The sequence below is a fragment of the Pleuronectes platessa genome, chromosome 18, assembly GCF_947347685.1.
Source record: "Pleuronectes platessa chromosome 18, fPlePla1.1, whole genome shotgun sequence".
NCBI lineage: Eukaryota > Metazoa > Chordata > Actinopteri > Pleuronectiformes > Pleuronectidae > Pleuronectes > Pleuronectes platessa.
Window position 1 is genome coordinate 6,168,069 of NC_070643.1, and position 22,376 is coordinate 6,190,444.

General features: G+C 41.3%; 1 protein-coding gene across 1 annotated transcript; it reads left to right on the forward strand.

The window, feature by feature from the left end:
• Positions 1–487: 487 nt before the first annotated feature.
• Positions 488–20,738, forward strand: kcng2 (potassium voltage-gated channel, subfamily G, member 2). Its single transcript, XM_053446412.1, has 2 exons — positions 488–1,261; positions 17,336–20,738. The coding sequence occupies exons 1-2, from the start codon at positions 488–490 to the stop codon at positions 18,161–18,163; spliced, it is 1,602 nt and encodes a 533-aa protein (XP_053302387.1). The 3' UTR covers positions 18,164–20,738.
• The last annotated feature ends 1,638 nt before the right edge of the window (positions 20,739–22,376 follow it).

Here is a 22,376-nt window from a genome sequence, read left to right on the forward strand (position 1 = left end):
GCTGCTGAGCGGACTCAGGCACCAAATGTTGTCACCTGGGCAAGATGGCAGCATTCATATCTGGTTTAATTTGGCTTCATTTGTGCTCCAGTGGGAGGAAGTGGAAACACATCATCCATCTTTATATACAGTCTATGCTACACGCTGATTTAAAATCATTGAATTGGTTCACCCCAATTCCAATAGCTATAAGGTATGGAGGGAGCTGGTTTAAGACATGTCTCATTCATCCAACACCACATTTGAGACACACTACAGCCTTAAGATGGACTTTGGAATGTTACCTTGAACAGAGAATGACACATTGATGTTTGATTAAAAATTGCGGCAGACACTGACACATTTCATCACCGATCTGTTTTTCCTATCCAGCAGAGACGTGCAGTGCTGCTGAATGGATGACAAGCTCCCAGTCACCCTGCCTACCCACTGAGGCCTCGCTCCCATCACAACTCACAGGACAGGTTCCCCCATCAGAGTTGCAGGGATGTACCAGGAGGTGGCCTTCCTGGCAGGCAGCACCGAGCACCAGTTCACCAGCTACAGCTTTAAACATGTAGAGAACCCACAGGAGGTCACCGCCAACAAGGGTGTGTTCTACAAGCGAGCCCAGCTCCTGCTCCACCCTCAGCCCCACCAACAGGGTGGAGATGATGGGGCAGCCATTATCAATGTAGGGGGTATCAAATACCGGATCCCCTGGTCAACGCTGGAAGAGTTTCCCTTATCAAGGCTGGGAAAGCTGCGCAGCTGCAGCAACGAGGCCGAGATCATGGACGTGTGTGACGACTATGACTGTAGCTGCAATGAGTATTTCTTTGACCGAAGCCCGTCGGCCTTCCGCACCATCGTCAGTTTCTTGGCGGCAGGAAAGCTGCGGCTCCTGAGGGAGATGTGCGCCATGTCCTTCCAGGAGGAACTGCTGTACTGGGGGGTGGAGGAGAAAGACCTGGACTGGTGCTGTCTCAGGAAGCTGCGGCTCAGGCAGGAGGAGTTCAAGGAGCAGCAGAGACTGGAGGAGGAGGACACCGAGCTCACATCGCCGCAGTCCTGTGAGGAGAGCCAGCAGCCTCCCGGAGCCTGGGCTCAGGAGGAGACTCGTAAGGAGAGCTGCATGCACAGACTGAGAGACATGGTGGAGAACCCCCAATCTGGCATCCCAGGGAAGATCTTCGCCTGTCTGTCAGTGATATTTGTAGCCATCACTGCTGTGACCCTTTGTGTCAGCACCATGCCTGACCTCAGGGAGGAGGAGGAGAGGGTGAGTTCTCTCTGGCACTCTTGTGACAGTTACAATTTATTTCTCGACCTTTCTCATAAGCAGAATTTAAATTATCAAAAAATTTCCAGATTCATTTCTGGTGCCCCCATATTTAGTTTCTGGGATGTCTTTTGAATGATATTCATTCAGCAATGGTAGAGGTAAATTCATTTAGAAACCATGATTGAACAAAACGTGTGTAGAAGGAAGAATAAGATAGGATACAATTAGAAAAAAAACAATTAAGCAGAGAGTAAGTGCAATATCCTGAAGCATGACTCCCAAGAAATAGAATAATTAAAATACAAATCAAAGAAAACTTATACTGTAACTTTCTTCTTTCTTTAAGAAATACAAAATTTCAGAAATTAAAAAATCTCATTGGTGTCTAACTGCAGAACAAAAACTTAAACCATCAAACTGAAACAGATTTTCAGAAGGAACACCGCAGTTACACAAAACACACAATTATGAAGAGAAGGAACCGAGGTCGTTCACAACAGCCCAGGGGATGTGTGTGCTTTACAGCTGCTACAGTGGATTCAGATTATGTTGATGCAGCGGCCCACATACTGAGTCTTCCTGCGCTGTAATGTAAATCATTGTGACAGAGACGAAGGCTCGGGAACAACCCGGATTCCTCTCCGTTCACTTGAATGCCACATTATTGTGTATCTCGGCTCACTGTTGCAGCAGCACATTCCTTCATAGCAAAATCAGATCGTTATTCTCCCATGTATGCGATAATTGGCAGTGCACGTACGCGACATAAAGGCAAATAAATCACGCATTTATACAAATTTAAATGAATGGTGTGTATTTGCAAAATCCCACAGATACTTTTCCCCATGCAGTAATTTGTTTCTGTGACCTGCTTAAAAAAATTATGAAAAAAAGCTAAAAGGAATCTGAAATGAGCTTCTCATTGTTATGTAACATGATGATTATGCAAATTTCACCATGAAATCTTAATCTGTACAGTTAAAGGTTTGTTTACCCAAACATGATCAAGACAAGCTGACCAGTAAACTAAATTCGGCCTGTAAAGTGAAAGTTTAACACTACAGTGTTTTGTGTTGCCTTTGATGCTTAATTTAAAAAATGGATTTGAGATGCTGTGTGGTTCATTTCTTTGATATTGCAGTCCAAAGACTGTTTTTAACATGGAAAAAAAAAACAGGGCAAAACATCAGTAGGGAATGTGGGAGCAGTTAAACATTTAGGGAAAAACACATATCTGCTTTTATTCTGGAAGTTAGATGAAGAGGTTAACATAAACTTCAACTTTCCACTTAATAAAGCTCTGAGTGTAGCTGGTACATGGTTAGCCTAGCTTAGCATAAAGCTGGTTGCAGGTGGATACAGCTAGCCCTAATGTGTCCAAACTGAAAAGCTGGAGGAAGCGGGAGCTGTCGCCACTTCACCGAGCTACGAGGAGCTCAATCATAGGCGCCAAATGTAACCCCCCCCCCCCCCCCCCCCTAAAAAAAAAACAACTCCTAGCTGTATTTGCTTTTCATAAATATATCAGTATTAGGGTTTGTTTAATTGAAGCCAGGTTCATTCACAGTGAGTCTCATCATGAGCAAGAAGAGGAGTGGCAGTCACAGAAAAAGGCCCAAAGTCATGTAACATGCTGATGTTACATGACTCTCGCGGCCCATTCTACTAATGACGGATTATCCTCTGGGGGCATCAGCCAATATTTTCGGGCTTGGTGTGGACAGCAGATATCATGGCCAAGACTCCTTCTGTTCATTGTTCTCCAAAAACATAGACCCAAGGCATGCTGGGATTCAAACCAAGAGCCTTATTGCTGTGAGGCGATAATGCTAACCACTAAGAACAGAGACAGTGATGTCTTACATTCACATAAAACTGCAAAAAAAGCTATCTAATACAATATATTATTACATTATTGGGAAAAAATGTAATATTCAATATTAATTACATTAGCCATGACCTTAAGTGTTTGTATAAATAGTGTGAGCTTCAAATGGGTCATAAATAACAGAAGCAAAGTGACTAAAAGCATATTCAGGACCAGCTTTAAGATTAGTCTCATCTTATGTCATCTTCCATTTCACGCCTGTATGAATCTGTAACTTTAATTATCTGAATCAGAGCAGCAACAGGTTTGATTAAGGAGACACTGTGACTCAAACTCTGGACAGCTGGAAGCAGTCATTGTGGCACCAATTAGCCACCCAAAGACGGCTGAAACAGCGAGTCCTCAAAGAGAACATTAGGTGGTGGTGGTTCATTAGGAGTGAGAACCTAGTCCGAAACAAGCATGGGAGGAAACCCCCAAAACGCGAGGGTTTATGGGTATAATGAGGCCCCTGTGTCATCCTTGAATAAAAACCTAGCGTAACAAAATGAAGGGAGGCAAACCGCAATCTGCCACTGGAGGTGGTATATTAAAACAAAGTGGCATCCCTGAATCCCAAAGTCCCTTAATGGGAGGAGACACTTTACGAAAACTTTGCCCTGGAAGTATTGTGACTGAACATTTGTTTACGTTGATGGTAATTGGGGCGTGGGCACATAAATGAATCAAACACGGAAAAAGAAAAAGTAAACTCTCTCACAATAGTTCAAAAGGAAAGTGTCCAATGATTTCCTACTGTTATGTTCTCAGCAGTCATGCTGTGTACCGAGGTGTCAGACAGAGTTGGCTGTGGAGCATCTCCTCTCCTCATTACCATGTTAGGAGAGGAGTTGGGCCTAGCCCTCTAAACTTATATATGGACACTACTTCCTGGACTGTCTTCATTTCTGCTAATGTCAAGGAAGGCATGTAAGTAGCTGTGGCTGAAGTAACTGAGAGAATCCAGCTCAACCTGGTGAATTCGGGTTTGCTAATTGCACCCACTCATCCTCCTCTATTACAAAGCATCCTAATATCCATTAGCTTTGATAGCCCTCCATTTACAACTGCACAGATCCTCCCTATACTAGTGTAATTGATGAGACGTGCCCATTTCCAGACTGTAATATATTGTGTTCTTGTTGTTTATAATGTTTTAGAGACTCCAGTTTTGGCAGTACGACAGGAGAGAAGCACATCATAATAGATGTTTTATAATACTGACTAGCTAACTATTATACTACATTAACTCAATCAAACACTAACGGATTCATTTTAATTTGGCAGTTGCTTAAATTCAACAGACTTCCCTTTAAGCTTTGTTTGGGTTTCCACCAACTCTTAAAAAAATATAGAATTTTCACATCTAAATGCTTTATATTTATGTGTTTGCGACCACCACAGTGAACGTGTTGCAAACAGTTGGCAACCTTGTTCTCATTTAGGGTCGTTCAGATGGAGTGCCTTTCCATTCATTCATCAGAGTTTGTCATAGAAATAATTAAATCGTTGGGCGGCAATGGGTTGCTTGTTCCGAAAGGTCATTCTCACGGGCAACAGATTCAGAGTGACAGGTACAGAGCCTTAATAGTGAAAGATAAGTTCTCACGTAAGAAAAATAAATGCATTGAATGCCACAACTGCAGCTGAAACCAGGAGGTCTGCATGAACAGTAAAAACATTATGGACCATAGTGCAATGCAAGCATGCAGCAAATAGTGCTGCACACGCCAAGTTAGAGACCTTTATCTATGATCTATGTGCATTTATTTGAGTTAATTTTGAAACTGTGGCAGGCCACATTAGAATATGGCTGACTGCCACAGTCTAGATTATTAACGGGAAACATTGATTTGTTATTTCTAATGTTGATGCACATACACTCAAACTGAAAGCCGCATCGATCTTGTTCAAATCTATCTGTCTTGAGAGATCCGATCATAAGTGGACAGCGTTAAGTTCATGGGTTCACATCTTAGCATTAGAATGTGTCCTGAATGCGTATCCTGTAACCACTTGTGATAGAGAATCTTTCGACACATCTGTAACGCACAGAGAAGAGAATATATCAGCTTATGCTCTTCTTTATCCACTAGAAATAAGATTTGAACCTCCCATCATCCAGACAAAGCTCCTGGATCAGTTTGATGCAGGAGCATGGTTTGATGGAGACAATGAGATGAGGGTAGGATCTATTTCATTTTCCAAAGACATGTTTTGCAATAAAGCTGTGAAATCCATTCTGTCTTTGTTTTTAAGGTAAAGTTTTTTCAGTCAGTGGGTTCTGGCTTAAGAACAGCAACAGTAGCACAATCTCCCAAGTGTGTTGGATAAAAAGGCTGAAAGTGGCACTGCCAGTGTTTTCCGTGCATTTTTAGATGCTACATCTGAACTGCCCCATACACATACAATAAACACCAAAAAGAAACTTGAACTTTTTCTGTGTTGGTCTTTACCAGCTCTTGAGGGAAACAGCCGAACTGATTAACTGTAAAATGCTAGAATACATTCACCAGCTCAATGTTAACCTTGTCTGCTGTGGGTGCTGGGCAGGTAGCACACACTAGATCTACATCCATACCACTGTGTTTTTATTTGAAAACAGCGCTTTCAATCTAAAACTCTCTCCACATGAGCGTTTGGGCTCAGTATCTGTTTAAATCCCTGTTTACTAACATGCCTAAAAATGCATATCACGTGACCACTTACTTACACTGGGCATGCACGTGACAGTATTCACAGGAAGCATTCGGTTGATAGTTGCAAGGAGAGCTGGGCTACAGACGAGAAGCAGCAATGGTGGAAATTAAAATGCAGTGTTTAACAGCTGTCAGAAAGGACAACAGGATCAGCTACGCTTGTCATCGATTATCCAGGTTGCGTTCATTTTTGGTAGCCAAGGCTAATGCCAATTGTTTTCTATCAAAAGAGGGTCTTGGTTATAGGAACCTTACAAATCAGCAAAGGCTGCATTGTGATTGAAAAGACCCAATCAGCAAGCGGTTGTGAGTTTCTATGTCATCGTCTCTAAACATCTCAGTTTCTGCCCCTCCAGACTAAAACACATCACCGGAGATTTGAAACTAAAACTGGGCCAGCAGTTTTTACAAACTTCTCTGTTTAAGCGCCTCACATGTAGAGTGAGTTGATGCATTCTACCTGCTGTGCCTTACCAGTTATAACAACCTGCCATACTGGGATCCCTTGACAAAGATTAGTCCCAGCCCAGAAGCACCTAAATTTTTTTATTTGCCTGTAAATTAAGCCGTGTTATGAAGCTGTCAGACATGTACCAGGAAGCATGCGGTCAACACACTTTTAAATGCAGGAAATTGCCACTTATGCGTGTTTGGTCACATGAGCCGGAGGAAAGTTCAGGCAGAAACCAGCAGTTTTCTCGGAGCTGCCTGCAATGAAGGCACTTAGTCCGTCTTTATAATCTAATGTGGCTCTTAGAGAAGCACTCGTTGGCCGAGAGACCTTTCTCTCCCCTTTTCTTTCTCTCACAGATAAGCGAAAAATAAAATTAAGCTGCTGCGTATTGCATTTCACTTTTTATGGCCCCCCCTTTCACACTCTCTGGATGAATAGGGGATTAAACATTTCAAGTGTTTTGTTGATGTCTTCCCTCAGGATTGCTTACACTGTTCACCTAAGCATCTTTGAAAACAGTTTTCTTGTCCCATTTATCTCCCGCTAAAGCCCCGTCCATGGATCTAACCTTTCAGTGACTCTCCTCATGCCCCACATCCCCAAACAATCCATTCTGACGTAAATCCTAGCCACTTTAAAGTACACTGCTACCGTAGCCATGTATCTTGGCAGGGGAAGGGAAGACAAATGTGTGCAAATGCTGTCAGAAATGAAAAGAGAATTTTGTCTTCATCTAGGCTGAAAATAGGAGGTGCACTCATCTCTCCTGACTGTGAGTTGACATACTGCTGTTCATGCTCAGAGAAAAGTGCAATCCATCACTGTGGTGATAATTTGTGTTTCTCATCCAGTGTTTGGTGAATGATTCCCAGTGAGTCGTGGGGTGATTTCTCTCCTGTACAACCCGCAGAACACCTGTGGGAATATTGTTTCACACTAGAACTCCAGCATACCTTCTGTGCTGTCATCTTCAAAATGTGAGAGATGATGTACAGAGATGGAGTGATGAGTAAATATGACATGGTTTAAGCTATTGCTAAAAATATTGATATAGCATTGGACTAAAACAGGAAAAAGTGGACAAGCTAATATGTCAATCAAAAAAAGCTAAAAGTTGCTTAACTACACAGAGTCAGCAATATTTTCATATTTACTATTGAATAAAAAAAAAATACATTAGCTTACTGTACTGAGCTGTCCAGTAGTACTTTGAGAACAACCAATCTAACATGCGAGTATTGCTGTGGGTGCTTTAAACCTGCATTTAGCCAAATCAATATGTTTTTGAATCACCACTGAATAATTTATTTCAATATAATGTGAATGGGATCCAAATAGTCATCCCAGCCCCATAAAAATACCAATGAGTATAAGCTGTTAACTCACTATTGTCTTTCTTCTTGTACACTTATTGTATGGGTTGAGTCTAGGAGCTCTCACCAACTGCAGTGCATGGTTGCCTTTTAAATGCGTCTTATCCATTTGAGTTGGCTTTTTTTTCTCTCCATTGTTTCTAGTGGTCACTCATAATTGATCACAATTATTCATTACCGTTTTGCTGCGTATTGTGCATAAAAGTTAAATATTGTACATAAGTTACATATTTTATGTTGTTGTTATCCAATTCCAATCCTGAGATAAATAACAGCTGCAGTTAACTTGCAGCTTTTATTGCCTCAGTTCTCTCTCTTTCTTCCTTAAGATTTAACAGACTGCTGTGTTACAATTTGGATTCAAGCTTATTGAAGAAACTACAAAAACTGAGACTAAAAGAGGGGAAATAATGTTCCTCTCCCGTCCTTTGGTTACTGCAAACATAAAAGTGCTCCAGTTGTGCCTGCTCTAATTGCTCCTCCCTGCAGAGCGGCAAGCACACGCAGCTGAACAGCCTCTCAACACATGAAGAGGCATTGACTGAGATTCTCGAAAAATGCTTCTCCTGTTACCATTGAAGGGCTTGCATTAGTAAACATTTTCAGTTAGAGTAGTCTGCCATTAACTCAAACAATTTCCCACAAAATTCAATATTTGGAAATAATTTGTTTCTCAATGCAACCACAAAGGAAGCCCTTTGCTGTGTGGGAAAGATGAAGGATATTGAATGATGATTCTCCGGGGATGTGGAGGGTACAGCTGTGCCAAAATCCAATCAAAAACATGTAAAGGAGTTTGGGCGCCGGGAGACTGAGCTTTCAACTGAAGTCCAAATGTTCTTGCTTTGGTGGGATATTATTCAAAATGTTACTTTTTTACATGAATCATTTTCAGGCCAATTGAGATCCAGTAGCCAGCTTGCTCATAAATGTTGATGGCTCTGTACTGTAACAGTGAGAGTTGTTTGGAACAAGTCAGCGGCTTAATCACTTTGAAATAATAACAGCCGGCACAGAGTTATAAATATAGTTATTGTTAAAACTTCCCAAACTGCATCCATGCTTTTAGTTTGAAAGTACACCAACTGTCCAATGGTTAAGCCAGGTGTCCAAAGTACTCTGATGTTTTAGAGCCGCTAAAGACTGAGAAGTAAGGAAACGCTGCCATCCCCATTTTGCTTCAAAAACTTTGGCGCAGCATTTTAGTCTGGACTGGCAGGAATTGAGCTATTTGGGAACATTAGCGTAGACACAACTATTTGCTGATTGTGACTTTTCTGTCACTATGTAACCTTTGCTGATTCGTCGGGCTCCTATCACATGACCCTCTTCAGGAAGAAAACAACCAGCATTAGCCTCGACTATCAATGTGGAACACAACATGGATAGTGAATAACAAGCGTTGCTGATCCTGTTGTCTTTGCTAATAGCTGTCATGCATTTAAATTCTGCATTTACAATAATGCTACCGTTAACATGCGTAGGAGATGAGCTATTATCTGAGCAATCTGTGTATACCAGCACGCGTATGCCCAGTTTATGAGTGGTCACGTGATATGAAATTTCAGGCATGTAAGGATGTAGCCTAAATCACGTTGAAATAAAAACACCTTGTGCAAATTTATAAAGACATAAAGAAACAAAACTAAGTGTGGAAACCAGATAACCGTTACTTAATGGATGTGTTGACTTAATTTCCATTGCCTTTTACAGAGGTGCATTTTACCATGACGGTGAGAGCACTCACTACTCAGTCAACTCATCAATATTGATGGTACTTTAGATTAGGATAGATTAGATTGAACTTTAATAGCTCCCATGGGGGATTTGGGTTGTAACGGGCAGCAGAGAATGGGATTAATAACCATGTTTGGGTTTACAGTGTAACAGACTCTGAACCTATTGTTGCAGCTTGGAGTGGATGACCTAGCATTCAGCTATAACCATTATCAGGCATACACACAGAACAATGCATTATGTTTGTCCAGAAGGGCAGATACACATCACAAGCTTTTAGCAGAGCACGTGTTACAGGTAACATTGGTGCATTAAGGAGCTAAATGTGTATTATATTTCCGAGGGAACAGAATTCTGAAATGTGCTAAAACGTGTGGATTACAGCTTGAAAGAACATTTAACAGCTCAGAACAAAAAAAAACAGTGACTGTAAAGCTCTCCTGCCCCCCCCAACGCGCTGTCTGTAATAAATATACATTGACAAGCAGAAAAACTGTTGGGTCGAGGCCAATGCTCCGACAGTGAGTTATAGCAGTGTTTCCTGACTATTGAAAAATAAATAAATTTACAAAATGATTAAACAGTTTGGTCAATTTCAGCGGCTCTGGTGGAAGTGCTAAATTTCTAGACAAAGAAATTAGGTTTATGTGATTAATCCAATTAAGATTTAGCATCATGCTCATACTAGCAAAGATAAATTGAGATTACGATTGATATTGTTTGTCAGAATTTGTGTCCTCAGTCATCCTGGTTACTTGTAATAATCTCAAACGAAACTGTCAGTCTCACAGATTTTTGGGATTTTAAAGATTTGGGAGAATTTTTCCCATCATGCACCTGGTAAGTGGCAGGATATACCATTGGCAGGTCATCAGTCTGTCATAGGGTTGAAAACAAACAGTCAATCCTATTGGCAACCATGCCCTGTCCCAATTCCTGTCTCTTGGCCCTCCCCCTAGATATGAAGAGCCCTTCGCTGGGAGGGTCCCATTCCAAACGGAGCCAAAAGGGAGTTATTCCCTAAGAATTGGGACACCACCCACTACGTCATCAGCAGCCAACCATTGTTATAACAGTGACAAACAATAGCAACTAAATTATTATATTAATAACAATATTTTCAGCTGCGCTCAATTATTGCAGGTAACTACAATGGCGCCTTGAGAGAAAATACCTCCCCAGAGGCTCAAAGTAGTGCTTTCCATCAATTATCTAGTTTATTAGTGTAGTTAATTATTAGTATTGTACTAGGTAAGCTGAATTTGCCATGTCCCAGCAGGCGATTGGGACCGACGGTAGCAACACATTATTAGCTTTTTGATAATGTGGTCAAGCTGAAGGCACATGTAATCTATTACTATTACTTACTTATTACTACATAGAATAGGTTTTTCATGTCATGAGATTAAGCTTCCTTTGTGCACATGTGCAGCATGCATGAATTACAATTTTTTTCACCACTAGTTGTGTAATGTGCGGTAGCTATGACGGAGTAAAGGGCTATTTTAAAGGAACAAATGTTCTTGAGATTTCGAGAATAATGTAAAAATATGAAGAGAATATTTGTTTTCTCTTTAAGTGGCCCTAATTCTCAAAACAGAAAGCACACGAAGGTTTGTAGGTGTTTGATGAGCAGAGTTGTAGCTGCAGGCGAGTGGCTGAGGGGTGGGTGGCGATGGAGGTGTCTGATTTGCATATTCATAGTTCTGCGAATACTAAATGAGGCAAAGGTGTAGAGTTATATCTAAGCCATTTTAAGGCTGTGAAAGGGTTTTTCTAAATATATAAGAAATTCAGGGTTTAGTCGATGCCAGGAGTAGAACTTCATGCAGTGGATGAGAAGAACGGAGCCAGGACTATTGTGTCTGCAGACGCTTCCTCTGCCGGTGTGCTCTCTCAGAAGTGCTTGTTGGACATTCAAATAGCTTCGGGGGGCTGTTCCTGTTCATTTCTGGAATTTAATGAAACTGACATTCATTGGACATTGGCACTCATTTCACACCATGATTTACCAGGAGAGAGTCAGCGGGGCTTCAGCTCCTCTCTCAGGGTCTCCCCTTTTTGTTCTCTACCCCTCTCTCTGTACTGGCTGGTTTTTGATGCTGCTCCCTGTGTGGCCACTCAGAGCCACAACACACACAATCAGGTAACACAGAGTAGTTCTCTTTAGGTGCTACTCAGCCGCTAGTTTGTGAAGTGTTATCAATTTCCATTTGACAGAACGGTAATAAGCATGTGCCAGACCATAAAGTATTTTGAAGCATCAGAGCCAATGAGTCAGATATCTATACATGAAAGAAGCAGGACTAGAATGTCTTTAATTCAATGGTGGCCTCATCTCCTCGGTAATTGCGCCCATTTCATCCTTTATCAAACTGGTATGAGTCTAGCTAAATATTTATGACTCAACACAACTTGCCCAGCAGCTCATCATTTCACTTGCCAGAACCTCCAATGATAACAACAGCAAATGCCTGTATTTGTAAACAAGCACAGCTATTTCCTCGTCTTTGTATTAGCATGAATTCATAACATAAAAGACACAACCGAGTGCTAAATCTTTGATTTCATATTTTATCTTGTGAATGGAAATAGTCTTTTCCAGGCTTGAATCCTGAAGATTGTCACACACTCATGTTCTACTGCAGTCGTCAGAGTTTTGTATTTTAAAAAGATGGTGTATGTTGAGCCACAGTATGGGCGGCTGAACAAGCACACAGACAACATGTACACACAGTAGAGCCCTTTGATGTGAACAAATGAGTGGTAAATAAATCTTTTAAAAGCCTGGGCGTGTCGAAGGCCGCTCAAAATCAGGCCCGGCGCTGTATCTGAAATCCGCCTGTATATTGAATTACTCCCACACCAACTTATCATCAGGGATCAGAGGTGAGCTGTCGCTTCCTGCGCTGTTTGCTTTGCATGCTTGTCTTCAGCTGTGACAGGGTCAGAGTCCCCTGATCGCTGAGACGGATAATTGCGTGCTTTTTAATTTGATCCTCCGTGGTTCTGTGCACATCGGAGGCTGTGCCGGGCGGAGAGCGAGCAGGGAGGGAGTGGAAAATGCACTCAGCCAGAAAGCCTCCGACGGGGAACAATACAAATACGCTCGGATTCAAGGAAAAGGGACGGTATCTGATGCTAAATGTTTCACCAGCAGACAGACTCCCTCGTGGAGCAGGGTGACAGGAGATGTGTGAAACATACTGGTCACCATGTGGAAATTAGTGAGCTCCGGCAGGACTTGCACTGTAGCAAATGGCTGTGTTTTGGCTTTCACATCTTCTTTCTGAGATGACAGCAGGTGGTTAGAAGATTTCCCCCTCGCATTTGGAGCGTCGTGCTGCAACAGCACAGGAAACTTCAACCGCGCCATGTGCTGTGGGGCGAGAAGGAAAAACGAAAAAAATACTTCTGCACATCCCAAAAAAGGTTGGCAACAGGAGCGTGACGATTCAGTGATCGACTGACACCGCAGATCAAGAGCAATCTAGAGTCGCACAAAGTTACAGTTGTTTCTCATCAGTTGTGCAAATAAGAGTTGGAAAACAGACAATATACTTATATAGGTGAGATGACATCCACAGTCGTTGGGATAATAAGTGCATTGTATAAACTATAAGAATATTTTTGGCATTCCTAGAAGAGAAAATATGAGCAGAGCAAAATCTTTGTTTTTAAACTTCTGGTACAAATTGGCTGAAGGTTATCTCAAACTGAAACTTTACAATCTGTAATCTTGTTACCTGATTGTCAGAGGAGCGTTTTTTGACCTTTTCATTGATTTACCAGTGAATAATAATAGCTCTTGATGAAAAAGGTTTGGTGCAGGTTGTTTCAATTGAAAGAGACTGTTGGGCCTTGTCAAAGGTTTGCACTCTACTGAGTGCCATTGTACTTACTCTATTATTTCACATGCCAAAATAAAAGTATGGGCCCAAAGTTAAGGCTTAGCTAGGTTAGCAACTGGCCAAGGGTCTGTGGAGTTCCCTATTGCTTATGTAAATGAATCTGTGTGATTCAGTAAATCACATCTTTATCATCATATTATGGTATTTTAATAAAAAGGGCAAGAAAATGACACAGTTTATGAATATACATAACGTAACAACTAGTCAAAATGTTGTATTACATAGGTGAGGTTGGGTGTGGTCAGAGAACTACACTGTAATGTTCAGCCTGGTGTTAAGTCACAACGTGTTTATAAAGAACGTTTTTCAGCCCGGTCATCTGTCTCACTGGATCACAATATATAAATGTAAATGATTTTCACCTTTTATTTTCCTGGGTTACCCGTGTGTGTAACTACAGTGATTGTGTGTTGGGTTCTGTGCATTTCAAAATGCAGGTGCACGTATAAATTCATGAAAGGTTTTTCGCAATTCATGACTAAAGCATGAAACTTCAATTGTTCCTACAAACCATGAGATGTGGAGGCATTTCAAATTTGGCACCTGGGACAAAACCAGGCTTTTCTCTTTGCTTTTTCCCAGGTAGAACAGCAACAAACTGCACATCAGTTATATTTCATTTTTTACTCTCTTATTACACATTGATTGCTTGGAACTTCTATGAACTTAAATAAAGTAAACCCAGTATTGTGAGGCTGTTGAGAGCGTCGGCTCTGTGAGGCTTCTGGAGGGCTGGTGCACGGTGGCAGCTTTTCTCCAGACATTGGTATGACAGGTACATGATCAATTCAGTATCTATCAGTGTATTGGGTTTGCACATGGTGACAAACATTAGAAGCCGACATGAAGTATGCAGAGGGATGTTTTTTCAAATAAATGTATATGCACCAATCATATTCAAATATTTAAAAAAAATATACAAAAAGGCTATTTTGCTAATGATTAAAATGTACACATCATGTTCAAATCTCAATCGGAAGCTTTCCGGATGTTATAACTGTAATTCTGTCTTTGATAATCAGGGGGTCTGAATATTAGCACTTACTTGATTTACTAATTACGTTAAACAAATGGCAAGTCATGTGATTCTATAAGGCATACAGCTCTTTACACCTGGAAATAAACTTGGTAGAAAGAACTTATTCCTGTATTTTGTTTATTTTGGACAAGCCACATCTTCCCTGCACGAAAGATACCCAGGTGAACCCCATATGGGACATAAACAGTGTAGGTGGAGGCAAACTACTGCAGTGCATATTTTTTCCTGACCAACTCTCACAAAGACATTTCTAATGCAAGAAAAACTTTTTGCGCTTCACACTATCAATTGTGTCCAGTTTCTATAGGTAGTCAACTTTTTTTACCTTCTATTCTCCAAAAACATAGTTTTGCTGTTATAAACTAGCCCAACGCAACAGTCCAACAAATCCACAAGCCCCTGCTCCATTGAATCAATTGCACTTTCAGGCACAGCTAGAGACAAAGGTCAGTGCTGGGTCCTAAAGCACTGTTGCCCTTCAGGTCTCTGGCTAACTGCTGCTAGTAGTCTCTGGACATGTCTGCTGCTCAATACTCCACTTTTAAAATTTGTTTGCTTTTGAGTTTTATGAAATTGTGCAAAAATAGTGGGCACCACAAGTTTGAAGGTTTATAAGCTGCTCTGAGGTTACTATACAGCACTTTGACATTCAGTGTCAGAACACACTTCAAATTGAATATAGATCATCATGTTTACTGAAGACGCGGTATGAAAGGAAGACTGTTTCACTGTCACATAAAATGAGTAATGGTGGCATTGCTACAGTTACTAAAATTGATTGGCAGATTGAATTCCCTATACACAATATTATTACCAATTTCTCTCATTTTAATTGCGACCTTACAGTTTGTAGCCGTAGCCGTGTGAAAGACTGAAACTCCAGCTTTGCCGATCAGTGATTTACATGGTCCCTAATGGGTTTAGCGAGTTTGATGTCTCAAGGGCAAAAACTGTGCAATGTGCAAAGCTAAGTAAGTGTACACCCTTAAAAATGCATGAGACTAACTCCAAGAAGATTTCTTTCCTGTGCAGCCGGCCTGTTGGGATGATGTCTGGGGATCAGAGCTGATGACTAAGCAAATAACTAAGGGGAATGGTTTGCTTAAATATTCACGGTTGTGCACTTTCACACCTGCAGAGAAGCTTTACAGCCATGGTGCTCTTAGAGGTAATCCCCATCTCTCTAACACCATCATGTTGTTCTATAACCTCAGGACTTGTTGCATGAGAGCCACGTAACGCAGCAGGGAACTAAGTCTGAAAGTATTCTGGCTGTGGCTGAGGGGTTAGAGTGGTTGTCCTCCAACCAGAAGATCGTCGGTTAATCCTCAATCTTCTCCATCTGCATGCCAGAGTGTCCTTGGCCAAGACACTGAACCCCTAAATGCCCCTTAATAGATGTTTAATATACTAATTGTAACGTGCCTTGGATAAAAGTGTCTGCCAAATTAGATATAATGTATTCAGGATGAATAAGTAAAAGATATTTAACATGATATTCCAATAAGCAAAGATGCAAATTTTTCCAGTTTGTCCGTCCATGTAATCTTTGTGAATAAGAAACCTCAAGAATACCTTGAGGGAATTTCTTCAAATTTACTACAAACGTTCACTTGGACTCAAGGTTGATCTGATACGATTATGGTGGTCAAAGGTCAAGAGCACTGTGACCTCAACAATAATTGTTTTGCCTTGTGAATGTGTTATTGTAACAAGGCCTGCAGAGAATCCTTACAATTATTCACTTAGACTCAGGGATTACATGATTCGATTTGGGTGGTCGAAGGTCAAAGGTTAAGTTCATGGTGGCCTAACAAAGCATATTTTTGGCCTCTTTGACATGAATATCTTAAAATTATGACCAGTTGTCACTTGGAATTGGAAAGTGATTTGATTTTATTGCTCAAAGGTGAAAAGTCATGGCGACCTAATATGAGTTTGGTGAAGGCATTCTACCACAGAGGGCTTATTCTAATTTCCCCCATTTTTTTTATAAATCTACACCTAATTATCCTGCATATAAAAGAGAGAAAATGTTTTGGTCATGTATGTTTGTATGTATCATTGCAGTCCTCTTTGGTGGCAATAAGCCCAATTTGCAACAGAGGAGGGGATCATTGACAATAAAATGACTAATTCTCTGCAAAAGAAAGGCCACAAAAGACACTGAAAGACTTTAACAGCTTAAGAATCCTTAATTTGGTGATTTTGCCCCAGGAGATAAAACCACTGGTAATTCGGTAGCTGCATGTTGCTCTTGCAGTAATTTAACAACCCAATATCACAGAACCTGCACATGCGGTTGTTTCCCGTAGTGAAGGGGAGTTCGACATCGGTAACCTGCTGATGGAGGAAGAGGAGGAGAATTCCATGTTAATTACCAGTGGCAGACTAGTCATTAATTACCCTGAAGTAAATGCAGAGAAAAAGAAAAGTAAATTTGTATACTTTCCCCCCCCCTGTCTCCTCCAGGGGAGACTTTTTCTTAATAACCATGTAATCGCTTATAATCATATTTTCAAATATTTATGAATCCTATTACAGCAGTCTTAATAAAAGAAACATCATAATTAAAAGAGTAAAGGAGAGAATATTTCCGCTGTGGCTTTAAGAATCCACAGTACAGCTCATGTGGGGCTCACACGGCGTTCACCTCTTGATCGCTCCGGTTTGATGTGTGAGACGTTTACGGGATGAGATAATCAAAGCCTTGGTTTTATGCTCCCTGAATCTTTCAGCACCTTCTCTGTCGTGTCTTGTTCTGTGAGAGAATAAACTCACCTTTTCGCTTTGAGATCAAACGCACCAAACCTCTGCTGCCAACGCCGAGCCATCAAATAGGCTTTGAGACAGACTCTTAATTACTGACTTCACTCTGCACCTCTGTGTCCCATTTATTTATTTAGTGCTTTTGCAGTTGTCATCGCTGCAGTATAATGTACTACAGCCCCAAGGATGTATGTCTTGATGCGCTTCTTTTTTTCTCCGCAGGGTGAGTGCTCCCAGAGGTGCTATAACATCTTCGTGCTGGAGACGGTGTGCGTGGCCTGGTTCTCCCTGGAGTTCCTGCTGAGATTCATTCAGGCGCCGAGCAAGTGTGGGTTCCTGCGCACGCCTCTAAACGTCATTGACGTGGTGGCCATCCTCCCCTACTACATCACCCTCATCGTGGACTCTGTGTCGGTGGGAGGCAAACCCGTGGGCTCAGGGAACAACTACCTGGAGAAGGTGGGCCTAGTCCTCAGAGTCCTGCGAGCTCTGCGGATCTTTTACGTGATGAGGTTGGCCCGACATTCCTTGGGTTTGCAGACCCTTGGTCTGACAGTGAGGAGGTGTACACGCGAGTTTGGCCTGTTACTGCTGTTCCTGTGCGTGGCCATGGCCCTTTTCTCCCCACTGGTGTTCCTAGCCGAAAGCGAATTGGGCGCCAAGCAGGAGTTCACCAGCATCCCTGGGAGCTACTGGTGGGCCGTCATCTCCATGACCACGGTGGGCTACGGAGACATGGTGCCCAGAAGCATCCCTGGCCAGGTGGTAGCGCTCAGCAGCATCCTGAGTGGCATTCTCCTCATGGCCTTCCCTGTCACGTCCATCTTTCACACCTTCTCTCGCTCCTACGTGGAGCTGAAGGAGGAGCAGAGCCGGGCGTCGAGGCAGAAGCCAGACTCACAGGACAGCACCAAGTCCCAGAACAGCGAGGACTCTCAGGACACGGACAGCTACCACGGCATCACGGAGGCCGCCGCCTCATCCATGCAGCGGAGGAAGACCTTGGCTGCTCACAGGGCTGCTGAGATTAGAGCGCCTATGAAAACTTAGCTTCTTCGACTGTCTGCCTATATGTTCAAGCAGCAGCCTGGGAGGATGTAACATCCTGCACTGGGACTTCAAAGATGACAGCAGCAGGATTTTTTTTCCTCTGGAGCTTCAGGTCTCTGCTTTGATCAGCGTATCTGAGTTTCCTGGATTTTACAAAGCTGCAGAGGTCTGACTTTAAAAGATTGAGGATGAAACAATATTCATGATTAAACAACTCAATACTTATAATATGATATTGACAAACTGATGGAGACAGTACTCTTGCTGACTGCGATTCAGGCCAAGTCTGGGCAAAAGGGAAAATAATACCAAAACATCACTTTCAGATGTTATTCACACCTCAGACAAATAATGTATGTTTCTCCTGTAGCTGCATTTGAGAGGATTGACTTAAATAAAGGTGTTTGCTGTGATTTCAGACAGGCAGGTATTTATCATCTCCATTCCCGCTGTATTGTATTTGGTAAAACCGAATAACTTGTAAATTGTACGTTAGACTCATACAAGTGTGACTAGTACTCAATGATGTCAGGATATTTATTTGCAGTTAAGCAGAACAAATGAACCAAGTGAACCAATAACATAAAAATGTATGTATCTGCCCAAGGGCTCTGCAGTGTGCTGGGAAGCTCTGTTGATTTTGGATGGTTGATACCACTCTCATCTCTACATGAAAGCTCACTTGTTGATCCTTTAAAAGAATTGTTTGTTATTCTGCTGGTTGCAAAGAATGAAGCTACTGCTAAGATTAGCTCATCTTATTTTAACATAGTGTTGGCGCATGGTGAGGTCAGACGCTCAGGAAGTTGCTTACACCAAGAAATAATCTAACAAATGAAACCAAACATAGTCCATTTTACAATTACAGATTTTTGTACAGGTTTGACTGAGATATAACTGGGTAAAACAGAATGTTTAGCATTGGTGTGAGCCAAGCTAACTTTTGCTTTGGGGCATCATTCTAAACTAAGCCAAGCTAAGCAGCTGTTGCAACAAACTTAAATGAAAGAACCTTTGAGAATGGTTTCTAACTAAGAAATAATAATCCTATTTCACAAAATGTGAGCTAACAACATTTGGCGTATGACCATATACAACAAGCATTATTCACAGTGTGACATTAGCGTTTTCAGGATTTGGTTTTGAGTGACAGTTCATACTCAAAACAGTCAACCATACCTCACAGTCTTCAACAGCTAATGTAGTTTATTCAGTTGTCTTTGATGTGGCTTAGCTTAATTTAATATTTCTCCAAAGAGGAAAACTGCAGGGAATTCTGATGAAAGCCATGAGATGCAGATTAGAGCTCTAGAAAAAAAAACATTGAGTTGACCTTGACTTGAGATTTTTCTGTCAACAGGCTAGGGCTTGGTTGTTACCTTGCTAAAGATAAAAAAAACGTATTCACTTTTGGGAAAGCTGGTATTGTCATTGATATATAATTGGGTAAGTTGGAAGCTATAGAAGATGAATGGTAAGGATTCTGGTTACCCCCTCACATTTCTACAGTGTATCCATAATTCCTTTATTGGTCTTCGTGGGCCATGTACACCACAAAGGCCGAACCAAAATTAGACAGTCTGATCTACTTTCCGTGATTGTCGTCACCAGCTCGTCCCTTATTGCTGTTGTTTAACAACAGAACTGAAGTCACGTACCGTTAGCTGTTCGGTGGGAGATGAAGCGTGATACCTAAAGCACTGGAAATCTCTTGCCACCGCGATTACCTCTGAAAAATGATTTGTCACCAAAGCGCAATGGATCCCAGGCTATAATATAAATATATAGTCTACAACTATATGATACAATGTAAAATTTGTAAAAAAGTTAGCATTTTCCAAATTTCCGTATAGGAAATCAAAAAATCAATCAATGTGAGAAGTGGAGATGCCAGTATGTTGGTGCCTCTCCTTTTGTTGCATTTTGGCTGAATTCAGAGTAGCCTATTTCTTTAGTTTGTATTTAACAAGTCAGAGAAATTAACACTTACCAAAAGGTTGACTATCTTCAAAGAGGCTGACTTTTTTGAAATATTATACATGCTCCTTAGGGCAATAAGAATAACAGACATGAAAGGCTAAAGTCTAAACCCATTTCAGGTGTTTCAAATAACTTTTACATTATTTCCTCATACAATTACAAATACAGCACTTCATTTCCCTTGACTTGAAGGCTCTACACTTAGAAGTGACACATTAAAAAGCCATTTCCTTAAATTGTTGTCAGGTTGGAACCAATCAAGAGACATGCGAGTGCCTGAGAGTGCAAATTAGGTTCAGTTATTTTTTTATATGCCACACAGATTGTGAGGACCTGTATTTCGTGCCAACTCTGAATCGCAGTCTCTGGATTAACTGAATGATTTATAAGCATGAAAATATTAGCCAGAACACTCCACTATCTAACTATTATATTTAGGTTTTAATGAATTATTGTTTTGATGAGGAGTGGATGGTGCGGAGAGACATCATTTGAATAGAAATCCAATTGAAATGGATTTGTGCTTGGCGTCATGAGTCCGTAGCCTGAGGAAGGGCTCCTTTTGAAAAATGTAATAAAGATTATAATGAACACAGTCCCATGTGGAGATGCTTTGATTTAACAATTTAATACACACAAGGACACTTGCAAATTTGCAAGACAGTGCATGCTGTGTCTCTGCACTTAGAACATCTTAAACTTTTTTTTTCTGAGGCTTCGTTCATGCTTTTCCCCCCCGTAATGAATAATAAATCAGTGACGTTGTCTCAGTGCACTCAATGAAGTGTTGAACTTAGACTGAGTCTGTTCAGAGGGTCCTCCTCTTCACACTCAGTCTCTGTGAGGTGAAGCTTAAGATCGGCTAAGGAGGAAAATAACCTGAGCTGAATTTGCCTCACAGTTGTGATCTTCAGAGTCAGTTTGTTTACGAAGCCCCAACCATGAATAACAAGTCACTGAGAGAATATTCAAGACATTGCATTCGGTCAGAGTGACAGTCCAAGGATATATATATATATACTGTTAGCATTGTACTAGCTGACAGTTATCAATGAAGTAGACACAGATCAATGTTAGTTTGTAGTCATATATTGTGCCACCTCATGGATGAAATGTCAATATGTATTCTTGTTTTATCTCTGTTTGTCTGAAAAAAACATTTGGTTCTTTAACCTGAAAATGCTGCACAATGTTCCCCAGCTTGTTGCTGACTTAGTTCACTTTTCAATGGACTTCAATTGGTGTTCATGGCCAGGCGTACACTTCTTAGTGTCATCAGATGCTCTCGACATCACTTCAGGCTCTCACACAATTAAACCAGAGTGACAAGTTTCTGCATTATTTCTTGAGAAATCCACAAAGATGTTGAAAAACGAACACAATGTTAAAGAAAGTGATCAAAAGATTCCTGGATCTTACCCTCTTTAATAGATCCACTACAAAAGTCAATGGGTTTATCCTTGGACCGACCGTAGTCCTGCCAGTCGAACAAACAGACAAAAAGCAGCCCAAGTAACCTCCTTGGTGGAGGAAATATACCTGCAACTTGCAATGTTGTGTAGCATTACTCCTCTGTGAAGAAGCCAGGATGCTATAACTAATATCAGAGTGTTGTCCTCTCATTATTGGATTGGGGAACTAAAACAGAAGAAGTTATGGCTTTAAGCCCCATAAAGCTGAGCAGAGCTGCAAATTCAGCTGCGAGTTCCCTGTGGATTCTCTATTAAATGACCCCACTTTCACATTATACTGCCATTTATCCAATAATACACAAAAGATATAAATGAGCTATTTTAAGAGGCGCAGCTCTCTAAGGTAGCAGTATACGAGATACTGAGTTTAAAAAGAGTTCCTGCCGTTACATCTGGTCTGATGCAGCGATGCACTTTTGAAGAGAGCAAGTACGTGCTCAGCACAAGGCACTGGAGGATTTTCAAAAGATAGTACCAGACAGTATTTATCACAGAGGGAAGCTCTTTCCCACCCACACACAGCCCTGAGGCATCGAGCACAATCCAGACTCTTATCCGGACGCTTGTGTCAGTGCATTGTGATGCTGACTTTACGTCAGAGATTAAAGTTTCAACACACTTCTGTCAGCGAGGGCCCATGAGAATCATGTACTGCCAATGTATGTATTATATATAAGACATTTATAGGATTTTCTTTGTCATGGTCTTTTTGTTGAGCTGATTAAAAATGGTAAAACGACTGACATCAGCCAAAAAAGAAA